Source organism: Schistosoma mansoni (assembly GCF_000237925.1).
Source record: "Schistosoma mansoni, WGS project CABG00000000 data, supercontig 0013, strain Puerto Rico, whole genome shotgun sequence".
Classification (NCBI taxonomy): domain Eukaryota; kingdom Metazoa; phylum Platyhelminthes; class Trematoda; order Strigeidida; family Schistosomatidae; genus Schistosoma; species Schistosoma mansoni.
Genome location: NW_017386025.1, coordinates 94461 through 109434, shown reverse-complemented (window position 1 = coordinate 109434; position 14974 = coordinate 94461). Strand labels below are relative to the sequence as shown.

Genomic DNA, 14974 nt, shown 5'->3' with positions numbered 1-14974 from the left:
TCCAGTGCTTCCAGGTTTTCCCTGGTGGTCTAGCCTCAATTGACTCACGCCTTCAACTATGAAAATAATTTAATTTATTTAACGAATACAAGTTTAAATATTCAATTTTAAACTACACTTTGTCGGACTACTCAAATCGAAGTAAATGGTGCAAAACTTACAGCCTAGTTGTTGCAAATTAATTACTGTATCCATGATATCACTATTGTAGAAGTCATGCGTTGCTAAGTAGCTGAATCTCTATGAACACATTGCTAATAAGGTATGCATCCTGTAACGAACAGTCATCCTAAGTCGATTTACTCAAATTCAGACACCTGCTTGATAAAGAGCTTATGAAAGTGAAAGTATCTCTTAAATATATTGCTGTCTCTGGTGAAATCTCTCCAACCATTCATCCCATTTACTATAGTGGTTTTAACGACCCAAAGTTTATTAGATTCGATCAAACTACGTTCTACTGCATAGCATACAAAGCATTGTTGAGTTACTAATATTAAATTATATCAAAGCACAAACCCCCGTCCTTATTGTAATCGGTTCTAATTTAACAAAGGAAACAAATTACATCAAAAGTACAAAATATCTTAAACGATACAGTCTGTGCTACATAGTCGAAGGTTTATCTAGCACAGAATAGCATACTAAACAGCTAAAGGGATCATTAATAAGCAAGTGTTCTGTACCTGAGAATCACTAAGAGTATTCCTAACAAGATGGGATGAAATATTTATTTTCAAGAATTCGAGTAACCGTTTCCAGCAGGCAATCAAAGGTGAGCAATCATCAGCCTAACCACTCCGTAACCTTGAGTTTAGTCAGATACGACCCTATTGTCAACGACCTGGAAACATGCAGTAGCGAAATCAAATAAAGTTAAATCTTAACCGGAGTCACATGATAAAAGTCCGGACAAAAAAGAGGGAAAAAATAAGATAAAGTTACAAAAGTCCTGAATGAGATTTAACACAAGGTAGAACGAAAGAATAAAGAGATGACAATATTGTCCTGCAAAACACTGGAGGGATTTTCAACTTATTCTCGTAGAGATTTAGTAGACTGCTCTTAACTAAAGCAGAACACTTACCCAGTCCTCCTTGGCTTTCAATCGTTCTACAACTGATTTCAGTTTGTGATAAAATTACTCTAAGAATTATTAACTTGATTTAAAAAAGCTTATATGTATATCCATGGGAAATTTGGTTTAAAAATAAAAATCTTAGTTTTAATAATCAGTAAGATATAACAAAAACGTTTACAAATATTTTGTGACATTCATGTTAAGGTAATCTCATGCTACTGTTTAACAAAAAACTACTAACTTTGATCTTAAATAAAAAGAAACTTGTCATGACAACTAAATATCGTTGTTATGATTACTTGTGTATAACCTATATTTCTCATGAGTAAAATCTTATGGTTTACGCACCTACCTTGCTACTCAATGCTAATCATAGTAATAGATTAGAAAGAAATAAGGAGCAGTGAGATAAAAGCATGATATTAGTTCATGAAGTCATCCACGTTTTTACTGAGATATATGGGGTGTAATCCAGACTTCTTGGTCGGGAGTGCTTGCTGACATGTCTCAAAGTTGACCATGTTTGCGTAAATACGTTTTTTATATTTTAAATTTCCTTACTTTTTATTCTGCTCAGTAGAAAACCACAGAAAATAGTTACTCGGTATCTTCAGCTGGTTGAATTTAGACATGTACACCATTGGATTTCGGCTCAGTGGTCTGAGGTTAAGTGTGCTCCCATGAAACCGAAGGCCATGTACTCGACTCCAGGTGGCAGGGTTATAGATGGGCATCGTCAAGTCCCATACTAGGACGAAATAGTTGTCCGGAGCTTCCAGGTAGCCGATGGTTGTCTAACTTGGGTTAGTTCATAATCTCACTAATATTTATTAATCTCCACAAACCCCTATAATTTTGGCACTTAATCGTCTAGTTCCTTCCTATCGTTAACCAATCACGTTTTCCATATTTTGGTTTACATAAGTGGATATATTGTTCTTTGATTTTACAACTAAATAATACAGGTTTTCTTAATTTATACATCCTTTTTTCATGGTGTCGGTAACTGGGATGGTTTTTAGGACGAATATTCACCGTTATCTTTTATCACAAGATCGTGAAGCTGTCGCCAAAATTACTAGTATATTGGATGAACGTAAACTTTTTTATACGCGATGGTATGTTTTACACAAATGTTCGTTTTTGGTGTTCACAATCTATTTCGTTTTTATTTTGAGGAAAATCAAACTTTATTCAGTTTATTTATTTGCTGGTTAGAATACATATTACTAATACCCCAATGAGTCGAATAGTGAATGTTTGACTCTCTGGTTCTCCAGATAATTTCCATCTGTTACTTGGTAATAAACCAGGTTGCTACTACCTCGATATTGTAGTCAGTCTTGCCTATCGAGATTAACCCATCGGTCTATACTGGATGGAACAATAGTTCCTCAAGGTTCCAACATGCCAGGTAGGTCGGTTGAAAAGCGGTAAGACCAAAAGCAGCTAACCCAAGATCTAAGGGCGAAGTCGTACTGCTGACTGTACAGAGGTCTGATGACAGTAGGATGTTCCCCTCAGACAACCATCATGGCGGCAATGTTGCCTTCTCGGAAAGGAAAGATGGGGTTAGAAAAGGTCAGCCGTAAAAATGAACACCTTGACTTATCCCATGGATTTCCTTCTCCGTTGGCGAGGTCTCAACAAGTACGGAGCTAACACAAAAACTATCGACAGAAAAGCCGTGTATGGCCGGCCTCAAGCAGTTGTCCCTTGGGCACTGCGGGTCACTAGGACCAACTCTAACACAATTCCCTCTTCAGGTACCTCTAGAAGAACTCTTCCACAGTGTGTGCAAGCGGGAAGTGATAACCACTCTCGTACCTCTAACAGCATTCAATACCACCACTGTATTCATAATGAATTCCTCTCTTCAATTCTTATTATTCCTCCTGCCTAGACTATCAACTCTAAACTTCCTGCTCAAGTGTCACTGTTATGTCCTATGCCCCGTCAAGTATCACATGATTTAATCGCCAGTTCGAACACCGACTTATATGACCTTGGTATCTTGCTAAACCATTGACACGTTAACCGATACAAACAGCCTAGAGTCAACTCTGTGTCCTTATTGGTCCTTATTGCCTTGCCCTTTCCGTTGAGTCCAGAACACAATCTCAGCTTCCACTGTGTGAACTGTATATTTCAGACATAAGTAGTTTATATACAAGCAAACCAGAGCGCATAACGCTATAAAATAGAAAATAGAAATTATACAAGAACAAGCTAAAAATGGTTGTTGGTGTGAGATACTGTAACTAATAATTCGGGACAATAATAAATATATTTTCTTATAGTACAAAGGTAACCTTTGTACTATTTAAACTTGTGTGCTGTTTGGCTAAATGGCTCTGTAAGAACTCGGAAGGATAGGGGCACGCGTCGTTGCCTTTTCCTCATTTCTGCCTACGCTCCCACTGACTGCAGCCCGGATGAAGTGAAAGATTACTTTTACAGAAAGCTTTTTGAACTTCTTCAAAAAGTTAAAGTACTAGTCGCAGGTGATTTCAATGCCTAAATAGGTAACATAAACCAAACAGAAAGACATTTAGGTGGGTATTTTGGTGTTCCGGCTCAGCGAACAAATAATGGTGACCATATGTTGCAACTGTGCTCAGACAATCGTTTATTTCTAACAATCACTAATTTTAAGCATATGGAAAGATATCGTCTAACATGGAGACCCCTTGCATCAAACCAGTGATGGACTTAAATGGACCATATTGCCATCGGTCATCGGTAGGAGACTGCCGCTCGTTCTGGAATGCATGTTTAGACTCCGATCATGCTCTACTAGAAGCATGCACTCGCTTGCGTCTCACTGGACACAGAAAAGCCACATTAAGAAAACCCATTAGAGTTGAACTCATTGACGAGAAAGCCAAAAGTATATTCCAGGAACAACTGATGTCACACTTAGGCAGTTCCGAAAACGAGGTTGACCCAGATGTTGCTTGGAAAGGTATGCAAACAACTGTAGAAACAATAGCGTCATATATTAGCGATTTAAACTAAAAGGTTTTGAAAAACTTGTGGATTTCTGCAACATATGTTGCACTGATAGACTCTTGTAAACTTATCCCATCAGGTTACGAACATCATGACGAGCGAAAACAAATCAGATCTAGGTTAACTACAAGTTTACGGAACGATCGAGAGCAGTGGTGGGCGATGAACGTTGGCTTTCATCTACTCTTACAGCTACCCAGCATTTCCAAACAGCCTGAATAGAACCTTGAAATAGACTCCCCGACTCTAATTGAAATTCAAAAAGTTATAGCTAATCTGAAACGAGGAAGAACAGCTGGTCCGGGTGGACTTACTACAGATGTCCTTAAGGATGATGGTCCAGTTTTAGGTTGACAAATATTTTAGCTAAAATCTGAGGACTGGACGTAATCCTATCCGACTGGTCGCATTCATTGATCGTCCCAATATATATAAAAGGATCCATAGGGGAATTAGTTTGACTAATATGGCGTCTAAAATACTAGCCTCAGTAATTATCGAACGCCTAACAAAGACTTAGAAACAGCAAAAATACGAGAAAAAACTTCGACTACAGTCGAGGAGTCTGTTTCAATGTACTTTTTGTATATTTTATTGCTTATTGTGTTTAATCATTCCTCGCATAATTTGTTTTGTAACAAATCCCTCGACGAAAGCATTGTTATAAACTCAGTGCCAATCACTATGAAAATTGTCTTAGTGAAAACGTTTTTTATGCGCTTTCCCAGTCTCTTGGCTGAATAGCGCATAAACACAAACTATCGATCTCACGTTAAATTAATTACTTAAACGACAGATATCCATAAAACATAGACAACTAGACTCAACGTGAATGCAGCTTATCAATTGGATGTATTCACCAAAGTATCCACTCTTCATGTTTATCAACATATTTTTTTAGAAATATATTTTTGCATGCTATGCACTTTCTTTTAGTATAGGGCTATAGAGATTGCAGAGTTTTATTAAGATCAACAGTCGATCTAAGTTAGATAACCATTGAAAACCTGAAAAGATCAGACATCTGTTTCGTCCGAACATGGGACTCTTCAACAGCCCACACCCACAACTTCTCAACCGGGAATCCAACCTAGGACTTTCGGTCTATATGATATTTCATTATATGTATTTCCTCTTGCACTTATTTTTTCACTTCAATCATGAACTAGTTAACTAATCCTTTCTTTTTCTATAAACAAAAATTGTGTATTAGTTGTGCTGATATACTACATTTACGACCATTTCCTGAAAGCTGTGGATCAAGTAGTATTCGTCGACGTAAAGCCTCTCAATTTGGATCTGTATTATTAGCTTCAGTATTGTCACCAAATCTAAACACTAGTCATCATAAACTTTCCATCACTAACAATGAGCAATCTCAAGAGATTATGAATGAACATCTAACCAAGGTGTCTTTTGTTGTTTTTTTCCCAAATATCTTACTGTCTCTTTTATCGATTTAGAGTTGACTTCTTACTGGTTTATAAAATCTCTATTATTTCCATTAATTATGTTTATGCATGCAATAGCTTTGTTGTATCATGATTTGATAATGAAGAATTATCGAATGTTTAATAATTGTGCGATTGTTGTCATTTATCAATTTTCTAGTTAATAGTAATCATAACTTTTATCCTAACTTTTTTTCCATTCCATCTAATAGTCATTAATGGCGATATGCATAATTGGTGTTTTATATTGGCATGTTAATAACATAGTACTATACTATAACCTTAGTGATCCTTTCTATGAGAATTATTTTACTTAGGGATCCTTTTTATTTCTTCCATGTTATATTGAATAATCTAGAAAATTGTAACTACGTTATAACTGTTCTCAAAATTCTTTTAATTTTTGTTTGTCTTTGGAATTTGTTTCGTTTTCTTCTTTACGAATGAAATTAATCTAATTCTTTATAGGTGTGCACGCATGCTTTCATTACCAGATGGTAATATTTTAAATCGTATTACTGGTATGATTAATCGTCCTTCTGTGAGTTCATTTATTAATACCATCATTCTATTTGTATAAATCATTCATAATGCATGTTTGTTTGTGTATCTCATTTATTCTTTTAACAATAGACCACTTACTTGATGAATGGGTCTATCATCTTATTGAGTAATTTATTTTATATTGATTGTAATTGTTTTTTTTAACTGTAACTTGTTTGTTTTCTATTTTATCCTTCTTACTTTAATAGATAGATCAAAAGGAGAGATCTTTTCTAAAATCTCTTTGGAATGTAAGTTTTACTGATTGACTTAAAAATATTAGATACATTTTGTGTTAGTGTTTTTTGTTGTTGTTTCTGTTTTTCAATAAATTGATTCCTCATGTACGACTGGAATTGTCCTACCTACCAATCAAGGTTATGTACGAATTACCGTATCTGCACCATTTTTGTCGTGTTTATAATTCATAATGATTGGTGTTTCATGTAATTTATGGTTTTGGAACAATGGATTAGCTCTTTATTGATAATGAAAACTTGGAAATCTATGATACAGTTAAGTCCTCAACATTCTACTATTAAAAACCAAGAAGCATTTAACCCATTTGACACCAAATAACATGAATAGTATAAATTTAGTGTAAATACGTATATTTAGATCAATTGAAACACCAATGATTACAATAAAGTCACAAATTAAACGAAACAAAGCTCTAGATAAAACAGCATCCATAATGACGACGAAGATGGGGCATATCTCAATAATAATACATGACCTTGACTGGTAAACAGGATAATTCCAGAATTACGATATTCCAATAAATAACAATCTTACCAAACTTGACTTCAATTAGTCATTCAAACGTAATGTAGGAACTGGCACACATGTGCATCAGTTGAAGTTGCCCTACGCCATTAACACAGAGAGATGAAATTGTTAGGGCGAATTTCAGAGAAGTACATGTAACAGTATTAGTGTTAATAAAAAAAGATTAGACATCAAAGATACTACTTTAGAAAGTGTCAATTAGTAAAATAAAAAGAGAGGAATTCAGAAGCTAAGAATGTGAGATAAGACAAGCAGTGAATGCACCTGCGCCATTGCGAACTATTCTGTAGAGTTTCATTCAAAGTCCTTAACAATTGTTTACTATGATCACGTCGTAGTCTATACCTACCTACATGATTTAGTTCAATGGTCAGTATCTTCATGAACTGATGCTACGTCTTGGTTTGGCCTCCTCTAGCTTTCTTCCTACCTACTCGTGCACCAGTCATCGTTGTTCGTTTAGGTAGTCAGTGGACGGGCATAAGTAACACATGTCTTAATAATCTTAGTCGATAAAGTTTCACTACCTCATCAACCAGTTTGTCGTTCTTGCCTAGTATGGTCCCAAAATATACTAGCAGTGCTTCAAAGACACGTATGAACGAATACTAATGACCTTTGATACTCTTTATTTTTAAAGGCCACGTTTCACAGCCATTAAATAGAACGGAGCGAACTGTTGCGTAGTAAACTCGTCATATAGCTGACAGACGAATATCTCATCTACTCCATAAGTGACATAAGTTGGTAAAGACCAACTGAGCTCTCCGAATGAGTCCCAATATTTCGTCAGACACCAACTAACCTGTGTTAGTGAGACTTCCATGATAAGTAAAGTCCACTTCATCTATGTATCATAAACTGACTATCTATTTTGTTTAATTAGCCCATACACTTGCTCTCGAGATGTAATGGAAGATGACAAACATATATATGTCAGTGTTGTAAGATAAAACTCCTCCACTTCAATGGTGATCTTCATTTGGCTCATAAATGGTAATAAGTCACTGCATTTTGAGGAGTTGATGTTGATGGAATACCGAAAGCCGCCGTACATTCTCAACTTTATATATATAAAGTAAAAATGTATTTACACTGAATATTTTGCCTCAGGACGAGTGTCTTAATGGCGGTTAATTGATTAACGTATATACTACTGTAATTTTTGTGTTTCACATAAGTCTCTCTACTAGATTATTTACAGTTGATTTGTAATTAAGATTTACAAATATTAACTCACTTTTCTTTTTCTCCTTGCTTTATATTCTAAGGATTTTAATAATGGATTGAATACTTTAACTAAACAACATCATCTTATATCAATACCTGATCGAGAATTGAAAAATAGTTTAGAGCATCAATTAGTACGGGATCTAGTTGTTTTATATCGTGGTTTCTGGGAAAAATCAATGTCTATCGCATTCACAACAAATCGTGATAAATATATTAAATTATCCGTTGAAGAATTTGAAATTCGAATACGACATTTGTTTAATGGAACATCAACTAACAGTACACGTCAATAGAAAACATTTCCTTTTAAACAAATAAGACAATAATCTTCATACCATTATTGTGGTTGGTTTTTTTTCGTTCGAAAGGAAAAACCCTTTGATTCCTTTGCAATGTTTTCTCCACAAAATATAAAACTGAATTCTCTGTTTTTATTTATTTTGTAATAAATGGTTTCAAAACTTACATTGATACCGTACAACCATTAAACGCTTAATCAAATACATAACGTTATTGTGCCTTTTTTTGCGTTATATATCTTTACAACTTGTATGCATGTGGATAAGAGACTTATATTTTTAAGCCTAATGTACTTTTTTCCATTTTATGATGGTATCAAATATTATGAAGTATTGATTGTGTTTGAATTTTTTTTCTGATTACGTTTATATCCTGGAAAAAGTACTTGAACAACACAATACTTTTGAATAACTTTCATCTTATGTTCAATAATGATAAGTTTTATAGAGTTGAGATCATGAGTCAATTGAAGCTAGACCACCATGGAAAACCTGGAAGCACTGGACGGCCGTTTCGTCCTATTATGGGACTCCTCAGCAGTGCGCACCCACGATTATGGTTTTAGCAGATGTAAAACGAATGAGTAGCAAAAATATAAGAATTCATTGACAATATTTTATTGCTTGCAGTTCACGTTTTCGAAAATATTCTTACTGGGCGTAATAGTCCTTCTTCTGCTCCCAATATCATTATGAATTGATATCGTATGGAGAAGCATTAAAAACTAGGGAGCGCTGAATTGTTGGGGATGAATTTTTATCTAGCATTTTGAAAGATGAAATTGTGCTGCTCCTAATGATTATTATACCATAAAATTATTTTCAACTTAAAGCCGTATAGATAGGTCCCCATACTTAGTGTTTAAGTTACGTTATTATCAGTCACCTTTGTTGTAGTCTCCCTTAAAAACCATTACATTTAAGTAATACTGATTCATATCAAAACAGTTGCCAAGTACCATGAAATAATTATGATGTGATGGATATTTGTAGTTGTGCGCAGTTTTTAGATAATAACCTGTAAAAGTAATTCTTAACTACTTGTATACAGGCTAAATCAACTTTACATTAATGTAGAACTTTGGAATGATTTCGAACGATTTCTCATTTTTCAGTCAATGATTGCATACAATACACCTATTTTTTTGTTTATTTCTCTAGGTTAATGGATATATTTTCATGCTATAAAAAAGATGACTTACCTTTTGTTCGTATTTCTGCTCCTATGGTTCGATATACAAAGTTAGTACATAATTTTCAATATTTCTTCCAATAATCAACGTTTTCATAATGTCTATGTTTATGAATCACTATAATTCATGCACATAACACTCCCTTTGATCCTTTATCCTCCGTTTACCTCCATTGACAACATTAGTTTTACCATAACTTAAACTGGATAATTGTCTGTTTCTTCTAATAATATTCAGCATAGTATTTGAAATTCAAGAGAAAACCATTGTAATCAAATAAACTATCAATAGTTTTGAACATAGAAATAACACTGAAGACGATAAAGCATTACTTACTTATGCCTGTTCCTCCCAATCGAGCATAGGCCGCCGACCAGCATTCTCCAACCCACTCTGTCTTGGACCTTCCTTTCTAATTCTATCCAACTTTTGTTCATTCTTCTCATATCTGTCTCCATTTATCGGCGTAATGTGTTCTTTGGTCTTCCTCTTCTCCTTTGGCCTTCAGGATTCTATGTGAGGGCTTGTCTTGTGATGCAGTTAGGTGATTTCCTCAATGTGTGTCCTATCCACTTCCAGCGCTTCTTCCTGTTTTCTTCTCCCACAGTAGGTTGTTGCTGATAGTGTCTGGCCAACGGATCCGAAGTATCTTGCGTAGACAACTGTTAATAAACACTTGTATCTTCTGGATGATGGCTTTCGTAGTTCTCCAGGTTTCCGCCCCATACAGTAGAACTGTCTTGACATTTGTGCTGAAAATTCTGATCTTGGTGTTGGTTGGCAGACAGTTGTTTTGAGTTCCAGACGTTCTTCAGTTATAAATATGCTGCTCTTGCTTTGCCGATCCGCGTCTTCACATCTGCATCAGATTCAACGTGTTCATCAATGATGCTGCCCAAATATGTAAGGATTTTCACATCCTCCAAAGCTTCTCCGTCAAGTGTATTGTATCGAAGAGTCTTGCTTTTTCCTTTTTTTATATTGAGAACTACTGCTGCTGAGGCTGCCACTACACTGGTCGTCTCCTGCATTTGTTTTTGCGTGTGTGATAGAAGAGCCAGATCATCCGCGAAGTCTTAATCGTCCAGCTGCATCTTAGATGTCCACTGTATCCCGCGCTTCTCTCCAGATTTTGACATCTTCATAATTCAGTCGACCACCAGGAGAAAGAGAAATTGTGAGAGTAAGCAACCTTGCCTTGTCAGTGAGTTGTCCTCCATGGACGATTTTTCAGTTTAATCCATCATAGGAATTCCGTATGATATTGACTATCTTCTCAGGTACGCCGTAGTGTCTAAGAAGCCTCCATAGTGTTGTCCTGTCCACGCTATCAAATGCTTTCTCGTAGTCAATGAAGTTGATGTAGAGTGATGACTTATATTCAATTGATTGTTCCACAATGATCCATAGAGTTGCGATTCGGTCAGTGCACGGTCGATCCCTACGGAATCCAGCCTGTCGATCTCGAAGTTGGGCGTCTACAGAGTCCCTCATTCTGTCTAACTATACCCTGTTGAAGACTTTTGCTGGTATTGAGAGAAGAGTGATGCCCCTGTAGTTATCGCGCTTGCTGACATCGCCTTTATTTGGTATTTTGATCAGAAGTCCTACTTTCCAGTCTGTTGGTACCCGTTCTTCATCCGAAATCTTACTGAAGAGAATGTGGAGTATCTTTGCAATTTTAGGAATAATACAACCATATTTCAGTTGATGTAATAATAATAGAGTAAATAATAAAAATCGTATTATGATTTAACTTTAATCAGTTGCATAATATAATCATTGTAATGCCCTCCCTCTTTGTTTTGAAGGAGGCTTCGGTGATCCTGGGTCCATGAAATTCTAATCCTATAAATGCTTTTTGTGCCTCTTTTGATAACATCAGTGCAAATCCTTTTGTACGTAGAGCATTTTCTTCGTGGTCGGAGTATGACAGAAGCTCTCCTGAAGCTAGTCGTTGTTGTCCAACCTGTGTCTAATGTGTTTGAGTGATTACAAACACCTTCAGGTTGTATCTTTTCATTTCTGCAGCAATTTGGATGACTCTCCCGGTCCACCACATTGTAAGAACATTCTGTGCACTTAAATTAGTAGTTGCTCTGGTTTGTCAGAAGGGGTATCAGCCTCGTAACTTCCGGAGGAACTCAGCTTTCATCATGAGACGTCATAATTCTTCTAAATGAAGACCTAACTCCCAGGGCAGAGTTTAAATGGTTCGAATTATTTCTCCTGGTTAACGTTTTTAGCGAGTTAGTTTTCTACGGGATGGGTTCGCTAACATCATGCCCAAACCTTCTCCTTTATCCAGGCTTGGGATTGGCAGTAGCCCTAGAGGGGCTCCAGGCAGAGTTACAGCCTCTTTCCGACTAGTGTTATATACTACTTATGTCGATATAATTAGCACACACCTCACTACCAGCTGTCCCAGAAAGATGGATGCTATTCAATGTGTACAGATATATTATTGTATATTGTGTTAAATATAGTGCAATAAAATGATCATAGGGAAATAAAGTGCTATACACGTTGATTATTATTTTAGAACATGAACAAGAAGTAAATCAAGTTCAGAATCAAATTGAAAATGTAATAAAATTGTTTAAATTAGACAAAATTTAAAATAATCCAATTTCATTTCTATTTCTACTCTACTTCTTGTATAACAATATAAATGCTAATGATTTTCTTCGAAAATCAGTATCGTATACAACAGTTTGTGACAGAAAATATTTTTGAATGGTCCACATTTTTTTTAAAAAAAAAGCAAATTATGGGAAAAAAATTCTCCACAAGGCCACAATATTTTGATTAAAAATTTTAATTTTGATTGATTAGTTTTCTACTACGAAACAGATATAGAGTACAATAGCCTTAATCAATTACTAATGTGTGTGGCTAGCAGTGGAATCCAGGACGAGCGTTTCGTCCTATTTGAGGCTCGTCAGCTGGATGTGCCTGCATCTCGGAGTTGGTGTTCACCCTGGGACTCGAACCCAGTACCTTCCGCTTGAAACTCCACCGCGTTTTTCATTTAGCTACTGAGTCTCTTTGCTAATGTGTATATTCCTTATTAATTATCACATTGCAGTTCATTCTTCATTACTTTTCAATTTATTATAATATACCTTTTTTTATATGTATATATACATTTATAGATTACCATTCCGTTTACTTCTTCGACAACATAACGTTGATTTAGTTCATACACCAATGATACTGGCTAATTCATTTATTCAATCAGAGAAAGCAAGAAATATTGAGTTTACAACTTGTCCAAGTAATTTAATATTTATTCTAGTCCATTTTTATAATCATCGTATTGGTTTCTATCGTCGGTGTATTACATCATCTTGATTAAATCATCAAATATTATAAATAAATTAATATATTTGTAATATCCCAATGAGTAGAAAAATTAGATTTTCTTACATAATATGAATAAAGATACATATGATTTTAAATCAAAATTATCGGAATTAATTATCGAGAAGAATGAAGTCATGGTAAGCTTTGATGTCTTCTCTTTATACACTAGTATTCCTAATGATAAATGTTTAGAATTCATCAGTGGTTTACTAGAGAATGACAATACTCTTTCTGACAGATGTCCTTTAAGCATCAGTTTAATCATGAGATCATTAAAACTCTGCTTAAATTCGACTCTATTCACTTTCAACGGAATTTTATACAAACAAACTAATGGTGTATCAATGGGATACCCCGTGTCCCCGATTGTGGCCAACCTTTTTATGGCACACATAGAATCAAATATTTTCACCAACGACATTAAACCACGAATTTGGCTTAAATATGTAGATGATACATTTGTAGTGATAAAAAAGACTCATCTAAGATTGTTTTCAAAACGGATAAATACACTTTCATCTCAAATCAAGTTCACAAATGAGAATGAAAATGAACATGGTGAGATACCTTTCTTAGATTGCTTAGTGAAGAGAAATGTAAATGGAGTTCTGAATCTATCCATCTACCGAAAGCCCATACACTCTAATCGTTATATTGACTTCCATTCAGCACATCCTTTCAGTGCTAAGATCTCGTTAGCCTTAAATCTTTTTTGAAGAGCCAACAAGATCATCACTTCAGAAGAGGACAAACAAAAAGAACAAAAGAATGTGATTAGTATCTTACAATTTATTAATCTTCCTATGAAGATTATTAGAAGTATATTAAAACGAGACAGTTCAGTACGTAATAGTAATTCGAATGAAATACCATGGATCGGTACTGCAGTTCCACCATACCGTCATGGCACAACAGAAGAACTCCAAAAGATCGTAAAACAACGCAGAATTAAAGTATATTACAAAACAACGAACACACGTCGAAATACTTTAGTTCGATTAAAAGAAAAATTCCCATTCATGTCTACACAGAACTGCGTCTACAAATTAGGCTGTGTCGATTGTGATGCCTTCTATAATGGAGAGTCATCTGGCGAAATCTTGACTCGTGCCAAAGAACATAGTAGGTACACAAAGAAACCTCCTAATAATCCTGTAGAACTGGATAGGCTTCGAATTAAATCGGCAATAGCAGTTCACACCAAGTTCAACAATCACCAAATTGATTTCAAAAATATCAAAATACTACAAAAAGGCTTCTCCAATTACAAAGAAAGGAGAGTAGCTGAATCGTTCCATATAATGCCTAATCCTACTGTTCTCAATAGAAAGGAAGGCAGTACCATACATCCTACTTGGACTATCTATCCTAGTCACGTAGTCTGATATTATTTACAATTCACACAATTACCTTACAAATTAAACTCTCCTTTGTCATTATAAAGGTCACACATTTTTCATCATTAACAGTGCACACGTACACACACAAATTATATAGATGTCGCTTATGAATCACCTTGACCGAAATGACATGACATTGATTTACTCAGACCTGTTTTTTGATTGATCGCACCTAATTTTCTTATTGTTCCGTTGTACTATTTAAACTTGGATTAATGTTAATTTGAGTCACGAAACGTCAGAAAATTTAATTTTTCTACTCATTGGGATATTATATTATATATTATTTATCTATAACAATCTACTCAATGCTCAATTTATTCAAAATTATCAAGTCTATACTTGGTAGTGATACCTACATCAAATATTATATTCTGGTTTATATCATGGTCTTGTAGTGACTGACACTATGTCGAGCCCTCATAGCCTATTCTAATTTTCGGACAGACCAATTATTCGTTCTTTATGCGTCGTCACATTTTGACCTTGTCAATCATTCGCTTATTGATCTTGACTGTTATGTAAGCTCATATGTGTACATTTCTTATCTGATCCACTATATGTCTGTAACTTCTTTTTTTCGACTATAAATATCGATTCACGCTTA

The 14974-nt window shown here is 35.1% G+C and overlaps 2 protein-coding genes across 2 annotated transcripts in view; both read left to right on the top strand.

Moving 5' to 3' along the window:
- Window positions 1–8754, top strand: part of Smp_136580 (exocyst complex protein exo70, putative) — a gene marked incomplete at its 5' end in the record, with an annotated part of 27653 nt that extends 18899 nt beyond the window's left edge. Inside the window, 3 exons of the mRNA XM_018790815.1 lie at window positions 5307–5502; window positions 6297–6338; window positions 8148–8754. Coding sequence (XP_018645837.1) covers window positions 5307–5502; window positions 6297–6338; window positions 8148–8402 — 493 coding nt within the window. The 3' untranslated portion in view covers window positions 8403–8754. The remainder of the gene's footprint in view (window positions 1–5306; window positions 5503–6296; window positions 6339–8147) is intronic.
- Window positions 8755–9568: 814 nt separating this feature from the next.
- The window catches only part of Smp_026700 (tRNA-dihydrouridine synthase, putative), a 29721-nt gene continuing 24315 nt past the window's right edge, over window positions 9569–14974 (top strand). The window contains exons 1-2 of the mRNA XM_018790814.1: window positions 9569–9650; window positions 12757–12878. Coding sequence (XP_018645836.1) covers window positions 9574–9650; window positions 12757–12878 — 199 coding nt within the window. The 5' untranslated portion in view covers window positions 9569–9573. The remainder of the gene's footprint in view (window positions 9651–12756; window positions 12879–14974) is intronic.